Below are 23,722 nucleotides of genomic sequence, written 5' to 3'. Positions count from 1 at the left end.
GATGCTCATAGTTTCATTCAAACAGAGTAACTTTTTATGAAATGTTTAAAGAGAAAAAAGAGAAAATCAAGAAACAAGAGAATATAAGAAGCTACTACACATCTTTGAAAAAAAAGTAAATTCAAGTTTATAAATAATAAATACAGTTGGAACTAGAACTTAAGAGGCAGGCTAGGCCCCACTAGAGAATCGCTTAACTGGAGGACTGATTCCTCCAAAAGTTCTCATAACACAGAGCTGAGAGACAAGGAGATGTTTAGAGAGGGTTAGGTATGAAGAAGAGACGGTCTAACACCAATCTCACCAGAGGCCGAGAGAGACAACGGAATGGCTGCAGGAACATGGTGGAGACAGCATGGATGGCAATGATCCCACAGAAAACTGAAAATGACGGCTAGGCTGAAGGCTCTAACGGAAGAAGTAGACGGCATGCAAGAAAAGGGGGCCACGTGAGCAGAGAGACGAAAAGAAATGCTAGCAATAAAGACAATGTGAGAGAAACGAGACTGTCAGTGATGGGCTCATCAGGAGATGACACGACGGAGGCAGGAGTCAGGGAGCTGCAAGATATGTCAGCGGAAACCTCCCATACTGTAAGGCAAAGAGAAACAAGATTTAGAAACAAAAACAGAAACAATCCCCCAACAGAACAAAACTTCCAAAACCTGTGGGACAATTTTGAAAAACGCAGTATCTGGTAACTGGAATGATGGAAGGAGAGAACAGAGAAACAACTGAAGTAGTAACAGCTGAAAAGTCTCCAAAATTAATGACTGACATCACAGATCCAAGGAGTTCATAGAACATCAAGTAGAATAAACACCCCCAAAGCTGCACGAAGGCATATTGTATTCAGCAGAATACCAAAGAGAAAGAGAAAATCTTGGCCGGGTGTAGTGGCTCACACCTGTAATCCTAGCACGTTGGGAGGCCGAAGAGGGCAGATCACCTGAGGTCAGCCTGGCCAACATGGTGAAACCCCATGCCTACTAAAATACAAAAATTAGCCGGGCATGATGGTGGGTGCTTGTAATCCCAGCTACTCAGGAGGCTGAGATGGGAGAGCCACTTGAACCGGAGAGATGGTGGTTGCAGTGAGCTGAGATCATGCCAGTGCACTCCAGCCTAGGTGGCCAACTGAGACTCCAACTCAAGAAAAAAGAAAAAAGAAAAAAAGAGAAAATCTTGAAAACAGCCAGGTGGGGGCCGGGGGAGCTAGAGAAGAACAGGGGAAAGAATTCCAGAGGGCACCTTGTCAGAAACCATGCCAGCAAGGACAGAGGGAAGTTAAACAGATCTAAAGTGTTCAAAGAAGAAAACCACCAACCGAAAATTGTGTATCCAGCGAAATTACCCTTCAAAAGTGAAGGAGAAATAAAGACTCCCTCAGACAAACAAAAACTGAGGGAGTTCATCACCAGCAGACCTGCCCTGCAAGAAATGTCAAAAGATTTCCTTCAGACAGAAGGTCAGAAATGTGGATCTACATAAAGAAAGGAAGAATAGCAGAGAAGAAACAAAGGCAAAGTAAAATGTCTTCTTCCTATTAATCCAAAAGGTAACTGTTTAAAGTAACTGGCAACACTGTACCGGGTGATTAACACGTAGAAAATAATTTCAGCAATGTCACAAGGAATGGAAAGGAGTTGGGAGTAATTCGTTAAATGCTACCTGTTTTACATAAGGTTAGTTGAAAAGAGACTTAAATTAGTTCAAAATGGTATGTTGTAAGCTGTAGGGCAACTGCAGAAATTCTAAAAAAGATAAATAAAATTGATGAGAGGAGATGAAATAAAACCATAAAATGTTTAAAAACACAGAAGGCAGAAAAAGACTGATAATAGAAAACAACATGACTGATATTAATTCAAATACACTGAAAAATCACTTCAAATCTTTTGAATAGTCAAATGCACCAATGCACAAAGATTATCAGGGTAAATGAAAAAATAACAAGAATGGTGGCATGCGTCTGTAGTCCCAGCTACTCAGGAGGAGGCCAAGGGGGGAGAACTGCTTGAGCCCGGGAAGTCAAGTCCAGCCTGAGAAACACTGTAAGATTCTGTCTCTAAAAAAGAAAAAACAAACACAACTATACATGTCTACCCTGCTTTAAACATGAAAACCCTGAGGAGTTAAAAGTAAAGGGATGGAAACAACCAATGGATCAATGAGGAAATTACAAAGGAAATGAGAAAATAATCAGAGACAAGTGAAAACAAAAACAACGTATTAAGACTCACAGGACGAAATGAAACCAAGCACTAAGGGCAAAATCCATATCTATAAACACATCAAAAAACAAGAAAGCTCTCTAATCAGCAACCTAACTTAGGATGGGCGTGGTGGCTCATCCCTGTAATTCCAGCACTCTGGGAGGCTGAGGCAGGAGGATCGCTTGAGCCCAGGAGTTTGAGACTAGCCTGGGCAACATGGTGAGACCTCTGTCTCCACAGTAATTAATTAATTAACAGCTGAGCATGGTGGCACACACATGTAGTTCAAACTACTTGAGACACTGGGGCAGGAGGATTGCTTGAGTCCAGGCAGTCGAGGTTGCAGTGAGCCACGATCGCATCACTACACTCCAGGCTGGGCAACTGAGTAATCCTTGTCTCAATAACAACAACAACAAATAAAATGAAACAAAAAAAAAAAAACACCCTAACTTCACATCTTAATGATCAGAAAAAGAACAAACTAGGCTGGGTGTGCTGGCTTATGCCTGTAATCCAAGCACTTTGGAGGCTAAGGTGGGCGGATCACCTGAGGTCGGGAGTTCAAGACCAGAAAGACCAACATGGTAAAACCCTGTCTTTAAAAAAAAAAAAAAAAGAAAAGAAAAAGAACCAACTAAATCCAAAGCAGGCAGAAGAAAAGTAATACTAAAGACTAGAGCAGAGATCAATGATAAATGAAATAGAGAACAGAAAAACAATGGTTGGGGTGGGGGGGGAATCAATGAACCAAAATATAGTTCTTTGAAAACAGCAACAGAACTGGCAAACCTGCAGTGAGACGGACTAAGAAAAAGAAAGACTGAAATGACTAAAATCAGAAATGAAAGTGGGAACATTATTATCGATTATACAAAAATAAAAGAAGCTGGGAGTGGTGGCGCACACCTGTAATCATAGCTGCTTGGGAGGCTAAGGCAGGGGAATCATTAGAGCCCAAGCGTTTGAGGCTGCAGTGAGCTATGATGGTACTACTGCAAATCCAGCCTGGGCAACAGAGCAAGACTGTCTCTTAGAAAAAAAAAAAAAAAAAAAAGAGAGAGAGAGAGAAAGAAAAGAAATTAAATTAAAATTAAGAAGACATAAAAGATATCATAAAATAGTATTGGCTGAGCTTGGTTAACTTACACCTATAATCCCAGGACTTTGGGAGGCTGAGGTGGTAGGATGGCCTCAGCCCAGAAGTCCAGGCTCAGCCTAGGAGTGGCAGGACTACCTTAGTCCACACTGGGCAACATAGTAAGACCCTGTCTCTTCCAAATAATTTTACTTCTTCCTTTCCAGTTTGGATGCCTTTTATTTCTTTTTCTTGCCTATTTGCTCTGACTGAAACTTCTAATACTATGTTCAACATAAGTGGTAAAAGCATCTTTGCCTTGTACATAGTAAGACCCTGTCTCTTCCAAAACAATAAAAATGTTAGCTGGGAGTGGTGGCACATGCCTCTAGTCCCAGCTACTTGGGAGGCTGAGGCAGGAGGAATGCCTGAGCCAAGAGTTTGAGGCTGCAATGAGCTAGATCATGCCACTGTACTCCTGCCTGGGTGACAGAGATGTTGTTTCAAATAAAGACTTAAAAAAAGAAAGTATTATGAACAACTGTACACTAACACACTGGATAAAACAGATGATGAAATCATTAAGAAACAGAAAAGTCTGAACAGACCTGTAACTAGTAAACAGACTGAACTGGCAGTCACAAAATCACTCAACAGGCCGCAGTGGCTCATGTCTATGATGTCATCCCAGCACTTTTGGGAGGCCGAGGTGGGTGGATCACCTGAGGTCAGGAGTTGGAGACCAGCCTGACCAACATGGTGAAACCCCATCTCTACTAAAAATACAAAAATTAGCTAGGTGTGGTGGCATGTGCCTGTAGTTCCAGCTACTTGGGAGGCCGAGGCCGGGGAATCATTTAAACCAGGGAAGTGGAGATTGCTGTGAGCGGAGATCACACCACTGCACTCCAGCCTGGGCGACAGAGTGTCTTCATCTAAAAAAAAAATTAAAAAATAAAAAAAATCACCCAATAAAGAAAAGCCCTAGACCTGATGGCTTCACTGTCAATTCTACCAAATATTTACAGAATTAATACCAATATTTCTCAAAGGTTCAAAAAAAACAAAAAACAAAAAACAAAAACAAAAACTTAAAGAGGAGGAAACACTTTCTAACTCACGTCCTGAGCACATACCCATAGCAAAGACACTGTAGGAAAACCACCAACGAGTATCACTTATGAAGATTCATGCAAACATCCTCAACAAAATACTAGAACACTGAATTCAGCAGCATATTAAAAGAGTCATACACCATGATCAAGTGGGAATTATTCCCAGAATGCGAGGATGATTCAATGTATCAAAAGTAATCAATGTTAATATCCCACATTAACAGACAGCAAAAAGCCAAAGATCACCACAACTGGGGCAGAAGAAGCATCTGACAAAATTCAAAACCTTTCCATGACAGTAACACCCAACAAACTAGTAACAGAGGGAAAACTACCAAAATATAATAAAAGCCATATATGAAAAACCCGCAGCAAACAATGGTGAGCGAATGAAAGCTGTTCCTTGAATATCAGTAACAAGGCAAGGATGCTTTTACCACTTCTATTCAACATAGTATTAACATGTTCTTATCACTTCTATACAACATAGTATTAGAAGTTTCAGTCAGAGCAAATGGGCAAGAAAAAAGAAATAAAAGGCATCCAAAGAAGTAAAATTATTTCTCTTCACAGATGATATGATTTTATACCTAGAAAACTAAAGATTCCACACACACAAGTCTGTTAGAATAGATAAATTCAGCCAAGTAGGAAGAGACAAAATCAACACTAGAAAATCAGCTGCATGTCTATACACCAACAATGGTTGGAAAAGGAAATTATGAAAACAATTCCATTCGCAACAGCATCAAAAATACTAATTTAGGGCCGGGCATGGTGGCTCATGCCTGTAATCTCAGCACTTTGGGAGGCCAAGGTGGGTGGATCACTTGAGATCAGGAGTTCAAGACCAGCCTGGCCAACATGGTGAAACCCTATCTCTACTAAAAATATAAAAATTGCCGGGCTCGGTGGCTCAAGCCTGTAATCCCAGCACTTTGGGAGGCCGAGGCGGGTGGATCACGAGGTCGAGAGATCGAGACCATCCTGGTCAACATGGTGAAACCCCGTCTCTACTAAAAATACAAAACATTAGCTGGGCATGGTGGCGCGTGCCTGTAATCCCAGCTACTCAGGAGGCTGAGGCAGGAGAATTGCCTGAACCCAGGGGGCGGAGGTTGCGGTGAGCCGAGATCGCGCCATTGCACTCCAGCCTGGGTAACAAGAGCGAAACTCCAACTCAAAAAAAAAAAAAAATTAGCCAGGCGTGGTAGCATGTGCCTATAATCCCAGCTACTCAGGAGGCTGAGGCAGGAGAATCACTTGAACCTGGGAGGACAGAGGCTGCAGTGAGCCAAGACTGTGCCACTGCACTCCAGCTTGGGTGACAGAGCGAGACTCCACCTCAAAATAATAATCATAATAATAAAGTGAGACTCCACCTCAAATAACAGCAACTTAGGAATTAAATTAACTGGCCAGGCATGGTGGCTCACGCCTGTAATCCTAGCACTTTGAGAAGCTGAGACAAGTGGATCACTTGAAGCCAGGAGTATGATACCAGCCTAACCAATATGGCCAAACCCCATGTCCACTAAAAATACACAATTAGCAGGACATGGTAGCATGTGTCTATGATCCCAGCTACTCAGGAGGCTGAGGCAGGAGAATCACTTAAACCTGGGTGGTAGAGGTTGCAGTCAGTCAAGATCGTGCCACTGCACTTCAGTGTAGGCAACAGAGTGAGAATCTGTCTCAAAATACACCAAAACCAAAACAAAACACCAACAGGAATTAACTTAACCAAAGAAGTGAAAGAGTTCTACCATAAACTAAAACACTGCTCTAAGAAACTGAAAAACCAAAAATAAATGAAAACACATACCATGTTAATCTTCTAATCTTCACTGATTAGAAGACAATATTGTCAGAATGTCCACGCTACCCAAAGTGATCTACAGATAAAAGGCAATCCCTATTAAAATCCCAATGATGTATTTTGAGAAACAGAAAAACTCACCCTAAATTCATATAGAATCTCATAGGATTCTGAATAACCCAAACAATCTTAACAACAACAGCAACAACAACACACACCAAACCTGGTGGACTCACAATTCCTGATTTCAAAACACACTGCAAAGATACAGCAATGAAGACAGTGTGGTACTGGCCTGACATACAGACCAATGGAACAGAATAGAAAGCCCAGAAACAAAACCTCACATACGTGGTCAAATGATTTCTGACAAAGATGGCAAAATCCTTCAACAGGAAAAGGGCAGTCTTTTTAACAAATGGTCCTGGGACAACAGTGCATGCCACATGCGAAAGAATGAAGTTGGACCCTTACCTAACACCATATATAAAAATGAACTTAAAAATGGATCACAGACCTAAATGTAAGGAAAGAACAAAACTCTTAGAAGAAAACATAGGGCAAAAGCTTCATAACATTAGATTTGGCAATGATTTATTGGTTGTAACACCAAAGGCACAGGCAAAAAAGAATAAACAGACAAACTGAACTGCATGAAAAAATTTTAAATGTTGTACATCAAAAGACACTACTAACAGAGTAAAAAGGGAGCCTACAGAATGGGAGAACATACTTTCAAATCATCTATCTGAAAAGGACTAATATCCAGACTACAGAGAGAACTAAAATGCAACAACAAACCTGATTCAAAAATGAGCAAGAACTTAAATAGATATTTCTCCAAAGAAGATATACAAAGGTCAAGAAGCACATGAAAAGATGCTCAACATTACTAAACATTATGAAAATGCAAAACAAAACTACAATGTGTCTACGGTCACTTACATAAGAAAAAAACCCTACAATGTGATGGCACCTTGTATCTATTAGGATGGTTACTATTCAAAAAGCAAAACAGAAAATAACAAGTGTTAGTGAGGATGTGGAGAAACCGAAACCCTTGTGCACACTGGCAGGAATGTCACATGGTGCAGCCACTGTGCGAAACAGTGCGGCAGTTTCTCAAATAATTCAAAATAGAATTACCATATGACCTAGCAATTCCACTTCTGGGTATACACCCCAAATAACTGAAAGAAGGGTCCTGAAACATTTGTACACTCATGTTTACAGCAGCACTGTTCACAGTAGATAATGTATGGAAACAACTCAAGAGTTCACTGATGGAGACACAAACTGGGATTCAGCCACATGATGAGTATTATTTAGCCTTACAAAGGAAAGAAATTCTGTAACATGCCACAACATGGATAAACCTTGAGGGCATTATGCTAAGTGAAATAAGCCAGTCACAAAAAGACAAATACTCACAATTCCACATATATGATGTACTTCAAGTAGTCACAATCATAAAGACAGAAAGTAGAATGATGGGTGCCCAGGGGTGGGGGAAAGGGGAGTTACTGTTTAACGGGTTAAAAACTTCCAATTTCACAAGATGAAAAGAGTTACGTAGATGAATGATAGTTGCACAACATTATAAATGTATTTAATACCACAGAATTCTACACTTAAAAATGGTTAAGATTTAAAATTTTATGTTACAGGTATTTTACCACAATAAACAAATCCTTTCAAACAGTAAAGCACTGAAGGAAGATATACTATGCTAACACAAACCAAAAGAAAACTGGAGGAGCTATATTAATTTCAGGCAGAGCAGGCTTCAGAGCAAGGGAAGTTACCAGTGGTGATGAGGAGCATTATATAATGATAAAGGGTCAATTCTCCAAGAAGCAGTAACAATCCTCAATGTGTGTGCTACTAATGACAGAGCATCAAACTTTGTAGGGCAAAAGCAGATAGAACTGTGCAAGGAAAAAACCAATGAATCCAGTATCATGGTGGAAGTCTTCAACAGCCCTCTATCAGAAATGAACAGGCCGGGCGCGGTGGCTCACGCCTATAATCCCAGCACTTTGGGAGGCCGAGACGAGTGGATCACGAGGTCGAGAGATTGAGACCATCCTGGTCAACATGGTGAAACCCCGTCTCTACTAAAAATACAAACATTAGCTGGGCATGGTGGCGCGTGCCTGCAATCCCAGCTACTCAGGAGGCTGAGGCAGGAGAACTGCTTGAATCCAGGAGGCGGAGGTTGAGGTGAGCTGAGATCACGCCATTGCACTCCAGCCTGGGTAACAAGAGCGAAACTCCGTCTCAAAAAAAAAAAAAAAAAAAAAAAAAAAAAAACAGATCGAGCAGGCAGAAAATCAGAACATAGTTACTGACTGATAGGACTCAAGCGCACCATCAATCAATTGAACATAATGAACATCTGAAGATCACTTTACTCAACAACAGAACACATACATACTCCTTCTGAAGCTCACATGGAACATTCACCAAGACAGACAAATTCTGGGCCATAAAACAAACCTTAATAAACTCAAAAAACCAGAAATCAGACACTGTATACTTTTAGATCACAATAGAATATAAGTAGAAATCAGTAACAAAACAGTAGTTGTGAGATCCCGAAATATTTGGAAATTAAATTCCCTGGCACTTACAGTTTTTATTTTATTTTATATAGTATTCCATTACTGTATTTTTCTCAGCAATTACTTTGAACTTTTAAATAGCTTATACTCAATATATAAATTCAGTATGTCACTGGTATGAAAACACCTGAAAATAAAAATTAAGTCTTCAAGTTTTTTTAATTTCAAGAATTTTTTTTTTTTTTTTTTTTTTTAAGAGACAGGGTTTCACTATGTCATCCAGGCTGGTCTTGAACTCCCAGGCTCAAGCGATCCTCCCACCTCAGCCTCTCAAAATGCTGGGATTACAGCCGTGAGCTACCACGACAGGCCAGAAAATAAATTTTTCACAGTATTCGTGCTGAACATTTTAGGTACTAAATATTTACCCACAATTCCGAAGATACGAATTAAAAGAATTGCAACCACAATGGCATAATGTCAAAGGCAACAACTGTGACTGCAGCACAGCAGACGCTCCCTAAGGCCCAGCAATGCAAAAGCGAAGGCAGACACAGCAGCAGGTCAGAAGCGTGCAAGGCCCCTCCACGTTCAGCACCCGCCTTCTGCCTCCCAACTACATTCTGAACAATCCTGTTGATCATCTCTAAGAAACTTCCTCTAATGTCACTGGAATTTGCGCTACTCTGATACAGCTCTTTGCTTTCTGAAGGTGTATAACACATTATGCATTTAGACACAGATATAGCTGCAGCATCCAACTAAGTCAAACTAACTCAACACAAACTATTCTTGTAAGATCTGGTAAGTGACAATGCAAGTTGTTCACAGAAACAAACATTTTCATATCAGATGAAAATGAAATATTTTTATAATTGTACCTTGTTTCCATATAAAAATGGCCACCACCTAATATATTTTAAATGAATCAGTGAACAGTCTTCAGTTTGCTAAAGTGGTAGAAATAATGTTTAGTTATAAATTCCTAAATGTCCTATACGACCTCTACCACATATGGCTTGACCTCCATATTTGCTTATCTATCCATAAATCTTTCCAATTTTCTGTAAGATTAAAGTTTAACAAGTATCAAAAGAACAGATATTAGATACAAGTGATGCTCCTAAAATAGGTTTTTCTTCTTTTACCCATATATAGACCTCTAATTTCCTGAGAAAAGGCCAAAAGCCAGGGAAAAGAATCAGTTTTTAACCAAAGGGTCCCCACAGTCTTTAGTAATTATCAATTTTAATATTTTACTTGAGTACTTTTAGGAACTAATTCTTGAATAGCTTCCACCAACAAAAATACATAACAGAATATTCTATAATCTTTTCTTGGAACTAGGTAATAGAGCTCTATTCAGGCAACAACAGGGAATGGAAAACTTCCTAACTTTACACATGCACCCAGAGAAAATCAGGCTACAAACCAGGCAGACAATGAAGATCGCGTGGCTCTGACTACATACTTGAAAAATGTTATTAAAAAAGCATTCTAATATTAAGATATTATTACATGTTCAAACTGAGCAATATTCAATCTAACAAAATTTAAGCATGAATTTGGATGGTTGTGCCAAGTAATTATAATAGATATAACAAACTTATTACACTCTATTCTAAACCTGTGTCTGTTAATCTTCCAAATACACTTCTCCCTAGCAAAGAGACAACAAACCTCACTTACGGACTACATGTACCCCACTTCACAGTGATCCCCAGCGGGGAGAAAACACACATGTAGTCCGGAAAAAAATCATTCCATGTCATGTCCTCCTCCATTTCTGTTCCAGCTGAAAATCATTGTTTTATTTATTTATTTATTTTTTGAGACGGAGTTTCACTCGTTACCCAGGCTGGAGTGCAATGGCACGATCTCGGCTCACCGCAACCTCCGCCTCCTGGGTTCAGGCAATTCTCCTGCCTCAGCCTCCTAAGTAGCTGGGATTACAGGCACGCGCCACCATGCCCAGCTAGTTTTTTGTATTTTTAGTAGAGACGGGGTTTCACCAGGTTGACCAGGATGGTCTCGATCTCTCGACCTCGTGATCCACCCACCTCGGCCTCCCAAAGTGCTGGGATTACAGGCTTGAGCCACCACGCCCGGCCTGAAAATCATTGTTTTAAATAATAAATTAGAGTTTGGAATAAATTCTATTTTTAAAAAATTTTCTAAGGATACGTACTTTTTTTTTTTTTTTTTTTTGAGATGAAGTTTCACTCTTGTTGCCCAGGCTGGAGTGCAATGGCGCGATCTCGGCTCATTGCAACTTCTGCCTCCCAGAGTCAAGAGATTCTCCTGCCTCAGCCCATGCGCCACCACCCCTGGCTAATTTTGCATATTTTAGTAGAGATGGAATTTCTCCATCTTGGTCAGGCTGGTCTTGAACTCCTGACCTCAGGTGATCCGCCCACCTCGGCCTCCCAAAGTGCTGGGATTACAGGTGTGAGCCACCGCGCCCAGAAAATTCTATTTTTGATTGATTAGAGCTACCCTTGGACAAGAATAACTGGTACAAAGTAAAAACAAAAAACAAAAAACAAAAAATCAGAATTACGGTGAGTCATTCTGGTAAAGGTAAGCTCAAAACAGTTAGAGAGGCAAAACTATCTAAGGCAAAGCTAAGGTCCAAAGAATGAAACAAGCCTAAAAATTTCACTGTAAAGTCTATGATATTAAATATACACCTGAGGTTCTCTGAGAAGAAATGCAGAAAAATCAACTTATTTCTAGATCCTCACTCCACTTCCCGAATGGGCTTTTCACACCTGGATTCTGCAGGTTCTCCTGCCTGTGCCCTCCCCCCCTCCCCAGTGCTCCCTAACCTGCAGGGCGTTACGATTTTCTGTGGCATCACAATTAGGGCTCCTCCTTTATTTAGGCTCGTGCATTTCTCAAAGGCCTTAATTTTCATAGTAAAAAAGCAGTCATTTTAGACCCTGTAGAGTCCAGCCAGTGTAAGAGGGCTCATCTATCACAGTAAAAAAAAGGGCAAGGCCCGGGAGGACCACAAGTAGGTAACTGAGGTCGTGTATGAAACACTCCCTAGGTTTAACCTGTTAGAAATTTCACCTGAAAAATCCTTCTGTTCTACTGAATTCTGAATAAAGGAACTATGACCTTCACAATTGTTTTTAATGACTGTTACAACTGTAAAGGTTCAAAATGACAGTGCTTGAGATGATGGTGAAAGGAGACACCTGGCAGGCCTTCCTATCTGGAGCAGACCCCGTCCTACGCAAGTTGCTAATTCATGGATTTCTGTTTGAGTATATACTCATGCAGGATCTCAGTGAAGAGTGAGCTTTCAGACCCTTCCTGCCCCGACTTACCTTACTGTGTGTGAAGGGGGGCGTTGCATACAAGGTAGGGTGGATGAGAGGGCGTGGCAGGTGTGGAACAGTGTGCAAAGGCACATGTCCATGGATGTGGGGGTAAAGGTGCAGTGCAGGGTGTGTGGGCTTCTCTGGGCTCATGAACTGATGGCCTGGAGGAAGGGCTCCGGCTGTCATTGCAGATGGTGTCAGTCCAGAAGCTTCTTGTTTACAAACATGACATTCACAAGTGTTTGGAGCTTGTTCAGCCTAAAAGGAAAGAAAAAAACAGTACCTAATTATTTAGTGAAACCAAAAATGATATGAATTAAAAGTCGGTCGCATTCTGCCAAGTAGTAAAAAAGCAAATACAAAGGTAGCAGGGCTTTTCCTGACACCCTGAGTTGATCAGGGCCTTCCATGGGACTGAAGAAGGTGCACAGAGAGGAGAGGCGGACCTCATTCCACAGACAGACTCAGGCAGAGCCCCTGGCTCTGCGTCCTATGCCTAACGCAGAAAATTTCACTTCCCACATCTGAGCAGGGACAAGGGAACTGGTGAAGACGACAGAGTGGAGAGGGGATGGCTGTGTTCCACGGGGCTCACACTGCTCCTAAATGGCTACAGATTCTCCAAAACGAAGCAGAGATGGGACTTCTGGTTACGGTGGAGTGAAGTGGTCAGTGGCTCCTTTCCCTCAGAGCAATGTAAAACTGAACACAACTGTCAAAGGCAACCATTCTGAGGCTCTGGAAATCAGCCCAAGAAAAATACTGAGACACATTTATTCACACAAATCAGCTAGAACTTCAGGGAAGAACAGCAAGTCTGGCTTTCTTGTCTGGGACCCTTCCCATTTCCTGCACCTGTACTCCACCCCTGGCTCAGTCAGCAGTGGGGCCCCAAGTTCTATGACTGCAGGGATACCAGTGCAAACCAATTTTGGCAGCCTGGTGAAGCAGTAAAAGCAGTGAACTCAGAAGGGCATGAACAGGGAAGCGTGCAGCTCTGTTAGCTTGAGCCTGAGGTCCCAGTTAGGGTGAATGGCAGAGGAGACAGAAATCCAATAGGGAGAACCCTGGAATGAGAGTGCCACGGAAGGGCTTCTTAAGCTGTCCACAACTTGCTGGCTGACTAGGAGACTATGGTCCGTGCACTGAGAAGACCTCAGGGGCTGGAGGAAGGGGCCAACACAGCTGACGTGAGAACTGGCTGACTGCATTCACCCCACAGCCAACAGTAGAGCCCCTGAGAATTCAAGGTGCATGGGCAATCCCTGCACAAATCATCAGCTGGTCAGTCAGGCAGACGGAGGGGAGACCACTAGAAGTCAAGCTAAAAAGCGCAAGAGGAAACGTGAGCTGAGAGGCCCCCAGCCACATAATGTGGGAGACACAGATCCTGCAACTTAAGCCCAGGAAATAACAGAAACAAAGAAACAAACAAAAACAACAAAGGACTCTCAAAGGAAAAAATGAGAATGCAAAACTGTTACATTATTTAAAATGTCTGGTTTTCAACAAAAAATTATGAGACATGCGAAAACTATGAACTAGGCCAGGCGCGTGGCTCATGCCTATAATCCCAGCACTTTGGGAGGTGGAGTTGGGCAGATCATCTGGGCCCAAGAGTTTGAGACCAGACTGGGCAATATTACGGCAAAACCCTATCTCTACAAAAAATACAAAAAAAAATCCAGTCATGTGGTGTGCCTGTAGTCCCAACCTGGGGAGCTGAGGTGGGAGGACTGTTTAGCCCAGGAGGATCTAGGGACTTAGAGGCTCAAAGCCTCCAGTGAGCTGTGATCACACCCCTGCACTCCAGCCTGGGTGACAGAGCAAGCAAGACCTTATCTGGAAAAAAAGAAGTGTGATCAACATGCAGGAAATAGTCAAACAGTTAACAGTAGTGGGTTCAGATACTAAATTAGCACACAAAGATGTCAAAGCAGCTGTTATAACATGTTCAGAGAATTACAGGAAAATATGAAAATAAAGATTCAACATACAGAGAACTGCCATTAAAAAAAACACACAGAAAAACGTAAAATATAAATTCTAGAGGTGAAGAGCATAACAGCTAAACCAAAATTTCGCTAACAGGGCTCAAAAGCAAATTTAAATGGCAGAAAAAGCATCTTTGAACTTGAAGGAGAGCAATGGAACTGATCTCTCTAAGAACAAAGACGAGATAGGGGAAAGCACGCAGACGCGCAGAGGCTGCGGGAGAGCAGCGAGCACTCCAGCATGTGCAGAAACAAGTCCCAGGGTAAGGGGGAAGAAGAGCATACGAGTAACAGCTGGACATTCCAATTCCCAAATGTGATGAGAAACATTTATGTACAGATCCAAGAAGCTCAATAAATCCTAAGAGGGATAAAAACAAAGAGATACTGAGAGCTGCAGAACTCTGGCACATAATGATCACCTAAACCTAAAGTTTCCAGCAGCTCAAGGCCAAGTCCCTACTAACCTATGAGGACCCCAGACCCTACTAACCTAACACACCTTCTTGAGAAAGCCTGGCTGCCAGGAGAACCGACACCTGATGACTGTAACAAATTTAACACTCTGGTGTAGAATTTGATAGTGGGGAAGGCTGTTATGTAGGAGTACTGGGTATAGGATATCTCTGTACCTTTCACTCAACTCTGCTGTGAATCTGAAGCTAGTCCTAAAAACAACCACTTCTTTATTTATTTAAGAGACCGAGTCTCGCTCTATTATTACCCAGGGTGGAGTGCAGTGGCGCAATCTCAGCTCACCGCAACCTCTGCCTCCCAGGTTCAAGCAATTCTCCTTCCTGAGTCTACTGAGTAGCTGGGATTAACAGGCACCAGCCATCATGCCTGCCTAATTTTAGTATTTTTAGTAGAGATGGGGTTTCACCATGTTGGGCAGGCTGGTCTCAAACTCCTGACCTCAAGTGATCCACCTACCTTGGCCTCCCAAAGGGCTAGGATTATAGGCGTGAGCCACCACACATTACCTATTTTTAATTTTTTTTTTTTGAGACAGAGTTTCACTCTTGTCACCCAGGTTGGAGTGCAATGGCATCATCTGTACCGGGCCTATTTTTTAAAATGAAGGCAAAATAAAGACATTTACAGATAAAGACAGAGAATTAACTGCTACCAAACCGGTCCTGTAAGACATATTAAAAGGTAAAAACGAGATGGTAACGCCGGGCGCAGTGGCTCACACCTGTAATCCCAGCACTTTGGGAGGCCGAGGCGGGTGGATCACGAGGTCGAGAGATCGAGACCATCCTGGTCAACATGGTGAAACCCCGTCTCTACTAAAAATACAAAAAATTAGCTGGACATGGTGGCGCGTGCCTGTAATCCCAGCTACTCAGGAGGCTGAGGCAGGAGGTTGAACCCAGGAGGCGGAGGTTGCGGTGAGCCGAGATCGTGCCATTGCTCTCCAGCCTGGGTAACAAGAGCAAAACTCTGTCTCAAAAAAAAAAAAAACAAAAAACAAGATGGTAACTTAAATTCAGCATAATTTAAAATGAAGAGTGCCAGAAATGACTAGCCAGCTAGCAAACAGAAAACACTGTATAAATACAGGCCAGGCGTGGTGGCTCATGCCTGTAATCCCAGCACTTTGGTAGGCTAAGGTGAGTAGATTACCTGAGCTTAGGAGTTTGAGACCAGCCTGGCCACCATGGTGAAATGTCATCTCTACCAAAAATACAAAAATTAGCCGGGTGTTGTGGTGCTCGCCTGTGATCCCAACTACTCGGGCAGCTCAGACAGGAGAATCACTTGAACCCGGGAGGCAGAGGTTGAAGTGAGCCAAGATCACGCCACGGCACTCCAGCCTGGGTGACAGAGTGGGACTCTTGTTTCAAAAACAAAGAAAGAAAGAAAACATCGTATAAATATATTTTTCTCTTTTATTTGCTCTTAATATCGCTAGAAATTATAAAACTATATAAAGCAGTAATTATATTATTCATTTATAACATATACACATGTAATCATATATAGGACAATAATAGTACAAAGGAGGAAGGAAGAAATGGAACTACTGTGGAGCAATGTTTGTATATTTTATTGGAATTAAGTCAGTAATCATCTGCAGTAGATTGTGATAAATTAAGATGGATATTGTGGCCGGGTGCAGTAGCTCACACTGTAATCCCAGCACTTTGGGAGGCTGAAGCAGGCAGATCACTTGAGGCCAGTTCAAGACCAGCCTGGTCAACATGGCAAAACCCTGTCTCCAATAAAAATACAAAAATTAGCTGGGCGTGTTGGTATGCATCTGTACCCCAGCTACCTGGGAGGCCGAGGCAGGAGAATCATTTGAACCCAGGAAGTAGAGGTTGCAGTAAGACAAGACTGCACCACTACACAGCAAGACTGTGTATCCCAAAAAAAAGCGTATTGTGGCTGGGCACAGTGGCTAAGTGTAATCCTGGCACTCTGGGAGTTCCTGGCAGGAGTATGACTGGAGGCCAAGAGTTTGAGACCAGCTTGGGCCATATAGGGAGATACTCTCTCTACTAAAATTAAAAAAAATTAGCAGGTTATGGTGACACCCGCATAGGACACTATGGAGTCCCAGCTTACTTAGGAGGCAGGAAGGCAGAAGACTGCTTGAGTCCAGGAGTTTGAGGCTGCGGTGAGCTATGATGACGCCACCATATTCCAGCCTGTGTAATAGAGGAAGACCCTGTCTCTAAGAAAAAAAGAGATCCATGTTGTATTTTAATTTTCGTTTCTTTTTGTTTTATTTTTTATACCAATATTCACAAGAGATGCATACTGTAATCCTTACAGCAGCCACTAAGGGGAAAAAGAAAAATCAATGGAAGAATTAAAATGGTACACTAAAAATTTTGTTTAATATTTTAAAAGGCCAATATTGATATATATAGGATAAAAACCCAAGGCCCAACTAAAAGATGTGAGACACATTTTAGATTCAAAGACACAAAGAAACTGCAAGTAAAGGGATAAAAAAATACACATACACACAGTAACCCAAGAAGGTGGTGTGGCCCTATTAACAGATCAAATGGACTTTAAGGCAAGAAACACTAGACTTTAAGGCAAGACCAACACTTCATAATGATGAAAGGGGCAATATATCAGGGAGATGTGACAATAATTCAACATCATCATCTCCAAATGCATGAACCAAAACCAGGCAGAATTGAAAGGAGAGGGAAATAATCCAACAGTTAAACTGGAATATGCCTTTCTCAGTAAGTGATATGATCACCAGACAGACGATCAGTAAGAATATATACTACGATGTGAGTATCTGTGCCCCTCCAAACTCCCTGTGTTGGCATGGTAACCTCCCAAGTGGCGGTACCAGGCGATGAGGACTTTGGAAGGCTCTACTCTCAGGAATGGGATGACGGTCCTTACATGGCAGCCTGAATAGACCAAGACAATACAGAAGACTTTCACCATGCCATCAACCAACTCGACCGAACTTTCGTTTACTTAACACTCCACACAACAAGAGCAAAATACAAATTATTTTCAAGAACAGACAGAACATGATGTAGGTAAACCGTATGTTAGGCCATAAACAAGTCTCAGCAAATTTGGGAGCTCTAAAATCAGTCATCTAAGCTTTTGTTCCAACAAACTAGGAAAGAAGAGCAAGCCAAACCCAAAGAACATAGAAAGAAATTTCAGAACAGAAACCAATGACATAGAAAAGAGAACAGAGAAACTGACAAATCTTTAGCCCAAGTGACCGAAGCCATTAAAAATATAAAATTACCAAAATCAAGAATTAGCACCACTGCAGACACTGGAGAATTAAAAAGGATTGTAACAGAGTAGAATAACTTTATGCCAACAAATTAGACAACTTGGATGAAATGAGTAAATTCCTACAAAGACAAAAATTATTAAAATTCACTCAGTAAGAAATAGAAAATTTGAAAAGATCAATTACAAGCAAATAAAACTTGAATCTGTAACTACAGATCTTCCCACAAAAAGAGAACAGCCCCACAGGATTTTGCTGGTGAATTCTATCAAATTTTAAGAAATCCTAAACTCCTTCAGAAAACAGAGGTGGAAGAAACACTTTCTAACTCATCCTGTGAAGCTGGTATTATTCTGATACCAAAGACAAAAACATCACAAAGACAGAAGATTACAGACCAGTATGTTTTATTAATATTAACATAGATGCAGAAATCCTAACAAAATATTAGCAAATCAACTCAGGAACATATGAAAAAGATTCTATACCACCATCAAGTGGGATTTATCCTTAAATCAACTGATATGACCCACCATGGTAACAAAATAAAAAACGAAAACCACAGGATTGCAATACATGCAGAAAGCATTAGAAAAACCGAACATACATACAATTCAATATTCAAATCATGAAAAACCTCAAGAAATTAGAGGTAGCATAGAATCTGCGAAAAACCTGCAGCTGACATCACACTTAAAGAGTGGTCAAAGATTAAATGCTTTCCCCTTCAGATTGGGAACAAGGCAGAGATGTCGCTGGCAACACTTCTATTCTGTACTGAGGGTCTAGCTAGCTCTGTAAGACAAGAGTAAAAAATTAAAAACATCCGGGCTGTGTGTGGTGCCTCACACCTGTAATTCTAAAGTTTTGGGAGGCTGAGATGGGAGGATCACGTGAGGCCAGAAGTTCAAGACAAGCCTGGGCAACATAGTGAGACCCTATCTCTAAAAAAAAAAAAAAATTTTTTAAACTTGGGCATGGTGGTGCACGCCTGTAGTTGTGATACACCCGTAGTCTTAGCTATCTGGTAGGTTGAGGCAGGAAGACTGCTTGAGCTCAGCAGTTTGAGGCTGCAGTGAGCATGACTGTAGCAGTGCACTCCAGCCTGAGGGTGGGAAAGAGGGAAGGAAGGCAGGAAGGAAGAAAGAAAGGGAGGGAGGGAAAGAGGGAGGGAGGGGGGAGAAGAGGGAGGGGGGAGGGGGAGGGGAGGGAGAGGAAGAGGGGAGAGGCGGAAAAGAGAGGGAGATGGAAAGAGGGAGAGAGAGGATCTTAAAGGATATTAAAAGTATTGCATTCAGATTGGAAAGGAAGAAGTAAAACTCTATTGCAGACAACATGATCTTGTACATAGAAAATCCAAAGTAACCTACTAAAAAACCCCAACCCTACTAGAATTAATAAACAAGTTTAGTAAAGCTGCAGAACACAAGACCAATATATGAAAATCAATTGTATTTTTATGTATTACCCATGATCAACTGGAAATCAAAATTAGAAAATACCTTTTACTGCGAGTGAAAACACATAATACTTATATATTCCAGATGCGAAGATGGGAATTTTTTAGAACTGCTGAGAGAAATTAAAGATGACTTAAATAAATGGAAAGATACAGCATATTTATAGATTAAAAGACAATTTTGTTAGGACTGCATTCTCCCTAAACTGATCTGTGTCATCCCACAAATAAAAGATCACAGCCACATCCAGGGAATTTTGCTGGAGAATTCTTTTTTTTTTTTGAGACAGAGTCTTGTTTCGTCGCCAGGCGCCAGGCTGGACTGCAGTGGCGCAATCTCGGTTTACTGCAGCCTCCGCCTCCTGGGTTCAAGCAATTCTCCTGCCTCAGCCTCCCGAGTAGCTGAGACTACAGGTGTGCGCCACCATACCCTGCTAATTTTTGTATTTTTAGTATGGTCTCGATCTCTTGACCTTGTAGTCCACCCACCTTGGCCTCCGAAAGTGCTGGGATTACAGGCGTGAGCCACCATGCCTGGCTTTGCTGGAGACTTCTAAATATGTATTTAAGAATTCAATGCAATCCCTATTAAGATCCAAGAAGGCTTTTTGTAGAAGTTGACAAGCAGATCCTAAAATTTATATGGGAATGCAAAGAACTTTGGGCAGCATAAACGATTTTGAAAAAGGTCTACCAGTCGGGTGCAGTGGCTCACGCCTGTAATCCCAGCACTCTGGGAGGTTGAGGTGGGCAGACCACAAGGTAAGAAGACCAAGACCAGCCTGGCCAATATGGTGAAACCCTATCTCTACTAATAACACAAAAATTAGCCAGGTGTGCTGGCATGTGCCTGTAGTTCCAGCTACTCGGGAGGATGAAGAAGAATCACCTGAACCGGGGAGGCAAAGGCTGCAGTGAGATCACACCACTGCATTCCAGCCTGACCAAAAAAAAAAAAAAAAATGAGAGAGAGAAAGGTGTACCAAGCTGGAGGGCAGACCCTACCCTGTTTCCTAAACTTACTATAAAGCAACTGTCAAATGCACTATGGGTGTAAGGACAGACACAGATCAAATGAACAGAATGGAACGTCCAAATATAAACTCTTAAATTTATAGTCCACTGATTTTCAATAAATTTTCAATAAATGGCCAAGGCAATTCTATAGGAACTTCTGACAAACAGTACTGAGACAACTAAATATCCACATATGCAAAAAACATGAATTTATACCCTCTCACCTCACAATAAGCAAATGCTGAGTCAAATGAACCACAGAATCTAAGAACTAAAATTATAAATCTTCTAAAAGAAAACAGTTTTGTGTTAGGCAAAGTTTTCTTGGATATTAAAAACATTATGCATAGAAAAAAACTGATAAGGAATAATTTATCAAAATTAAAACTTTTGTTTTTCAAAAGACACCATAAAAAAACTGATATGTTGGCTGGGCGCAGTGGCTCACGCCTGTAATCCCACCACTTTGGGAAGCTGAGGCAGGCAGATCACCTGAGGTCAGGAGTTCGAGACCAGCCTGATCAACATGGAGAAACTCTGTCTCTATTTAAAAGGAAAAAAAAAAAAAAAAAAAAAAAGTACAAAACGAGCTGGGCGTGGTGGCACATTCCTGTAATCCCAGCTACTCAGAAGGCTGAGGCAGGAGAATCGCTTGAACCTGGGAGGCGGAGGTCTCAGTGAGCCGAGATCGCGCCATTGCACTCCAGCCTGGGCAACAAGAGTGGAAACCTCATCTTAAGAAAAAAAAAAAAAAAAAAAAAAAAAAAAAACAGACGTACCACAGACCATCAGAAAATACCACAAGTCAATTATTTTTTTAATCTATCATATCAGCAGAAATCAAAACTGTGACACCACCCTCTTCTGGGAGAAACAACATAAATGCTATCAACTTAGGGCTGAAAAGCAAAGCAAAATGAAACTACAGCATGTCTACATAATGGAATATAATGAGGCTAGCAGAATAAAATGGGGAAACACACTCTACAGACAGATAAAGGCTGTCAAGATATATTGCTAAGTGAAAAGCAAGGTACAGAACAGTATGCACAATAGTATACAGCCTTTTTCCTAAGAAAGGAAAAGAACCCTTGTGTTTACACAGTAAATAAAACTGATGATCTATTAGCACTAGGGACTGTGGGTACACAGATGCTTGACAGGGCAGATGGAGAAGGAGATGTGGTCAGATTTCCCACACAGACCTTTCAACATCACCTTTATCATCTGAATGTTATATTTATATTACCTAATAAAATAAATTAGCCGAACACCTTGACCTTCATTTGTTCTTTCGTTTAAAAACTGCTTCTTCTTCTTCTTCTTCTTATTATTATTATTATTATTATTATTATTAGAGACAGTCTTGCTCTGTCATGCAGGCTGAAGTACAGTGGTGTGATCTCAGCTCACTGCAACCTCTGCCTCCCGGGTTCAAGCAATTCTCCTGCCTCGGCCTCCCGAGTAGTTGGGATTACAGGTGCCTGCCATCACACCCAGCTCATTTTTATATTTTTAGTAGAGATAGGGTTTTGCAATGTTGGCCAGGCTGGTCTTGGATTCCTGGCCTCAAGTGATCCACCCACTCTGGCCTCCCAAAGTGCTGCGATTACAGGCGTGAGCCACTGTGCCTGGCCAAAAACTGCTTATTAAGCATCTATGTATGAAATTCTGAGATAAAAGGCTAATAAGGTACCATCACCTTTGGTTAACAAAAAAACAGACAATAAACAGGAAAAACTAACCTTTCCCGAAATTTTAATATTCCACTATTTTAATTTTAAAAACAACTCTCTCTGCCTCTATACAAACAAGAAAAGCCTCCATAGGGCTGCCGTGGGATGTTGCAAAATCAAGATGGATAATTACAGATTTGAGCAAGAAAAACAAGATTCAAATGAAGATTCTAAGTATACCTTGATTCTCTTCAGTTCTAGCCTTCAGAAATTATGGGCAACAGAATAATTCTGTATTCAATAATACTCATGTTTATAAAAAATATAGACAGAAAAAGAGGTCCGTGGCAAAACAGAAAACAAAGTCCTACCTGCTGTGTCGGGTAGGATGGAGGTGGGCTGTCCACTTTGCTCTCCTCCGTCCTGGGGTTCCTGCTTCCCAGCACTACCTCTTCCTTTGGGGCCCCTGGGGGCTCCCCACTACTCTCGCCGTCCGCTTCTTCATCGTCAGCTTCTGAGGAACTACTACTGGTACTGCTTATCTGAGGAGACTTTAAAGACAATCTTTTGTAATTTGTACTTTTCAAAACAGAGTAAATACAAAATGTCAGACCCACCATTTTATGCCATTACTGTTGCTGCGAAGAAGCCAGGTCCATACCTCATCCTTCAGGGCCATGTTTTCCCCGCCACCATTCAATTCGCTGTGGATCCCATTCATGTTGGCCACGACCTCGGTGTCATCGTAATTGCTCAACGGATAAATATCCGCAAACTTGGCTGACAATGGTGCCACATCTTCGTCATCACTGCAACTGACACAAGCAGAGCTGGTCACTGTGAGGCCATTCAACAGAGACGGGCAGTAAGGAAACGGCCCACGAAGCACAGACATGTCCTGGACAGACCGCTGCTTTCATTCACAAAGAGTATTAGTTAAGTATCATTCATCCTACTGATATTTCTTAGTAACCTGAACATGAGAAAAATGCCTAGAAGATGAACATTTGTGCCATTTGGAAGAATTTTTTTAAAAAGCCTCCAAAAGTAAAAATATTAAGGAAACCACAAAAATTTAACCAGACTGATTGATAAGAACGTTGCCATTTGACCTGAAGAACACTGGTATAAAACTGGTCTCTCTGCTACTTTCAAGCCAACACAATTTTTTAAAAAATTAAGCCATGTCCATACCACACCCTTCAAGGCCATGCTTAGGTGTTTAGTGTTTGCTTTTTTAAACACCAAATTTTCAAAAATAGCCAGGTGAACAAAACTTTTGTTTTTAATTTTTTTATTCTTTTGTTTTTTTTTCTTTTGCGAACAAAACTTTAAAGGCACTTAACATAACAAAAGAGTCATGACCTGGTCACTCATGGTCATAACTAAGTATCAGTTTTAGCAAGGTATCTAAGCAACAGGCAAATGAAAAATGAACTGAAACTAATATTAAACAGACTTCAAGGCTTTAGCCTACAGAGACCACTTAGGATGTATAACCTTCTGATGCATTAAAAGAGCTGGCACAGACTTCAAGCCCAGTGCACACAGGGTGCTCCCAGGCCCACAAAACATGCCACCGAGTCCATCTTCAGCCTGGGTGCACAGCAACCTCCAGAAGGCAAAACCCTAGGAACTCGTTGTGATCTCATGTCCTAGAATAAGCGAAGAGTGTCCAGGACTACCAAATTCAGGTGTCTTTTCAATACATTATAATTA

The 23,722-nt window shown here is 41.4% G+C and overlaps 1 protein-coding gene across 7 annotated transcripts in view; it reads right to left on the bottom strand.

The window, feature by feature from the left end:
• Positions 1–23,722, bottom strand: part of FAM193A (family with sequence similarity 193 member A) — a 205,815-nt gene that overhangs the window by 46,330 nt on the left and 135,763 nt on the right. For all 7 annotated transcript variants that reach the window (XR_012516794.1, XM_010345212.3, XM_074395798.1 and 4 more), the window contains 3 exons: positions 22,665–22,818; positions 22,375–22,554; positions 12,128–12,379 (listed from right to left, as the gene is read on the bottom strand). Coding sequence is in view for 6 of the 7 variants with exons in the window: in XM_010345212.3 (XP_010343514.3) it covers positions 12,128–12,379; positions 22,375–22,554; positions 22,665–22,818 (586 nt within the window). In the remaining variant the exon portion in view is untranslated. The remainder of the gene's footprint in view (positions 1–12,127; positions 12,380–22,374; positions 22,555–22,664; positions 22,819–23,722) is intronic.

The sequence above is a fragment of the Saimiri boliviensis genome, chromosome 3 (assembly GCF_048565385.1).
Source record: "Saimiri boliviensis isolate mSaiBol1 chromosome 3, mSaiBol1.pri, whole genome shotgun sequence".
NCBI lineage: Eukaryota > Metazoa > Chordata > Mammalia > Primates > Cebidae > Saimiri > Saimiri boliviensis.
The sequence above is the reverse complement of the archived record's forward strand: the minus strand, read 5'-3'. Positions and strand labels throughout refer to the sequence as shown.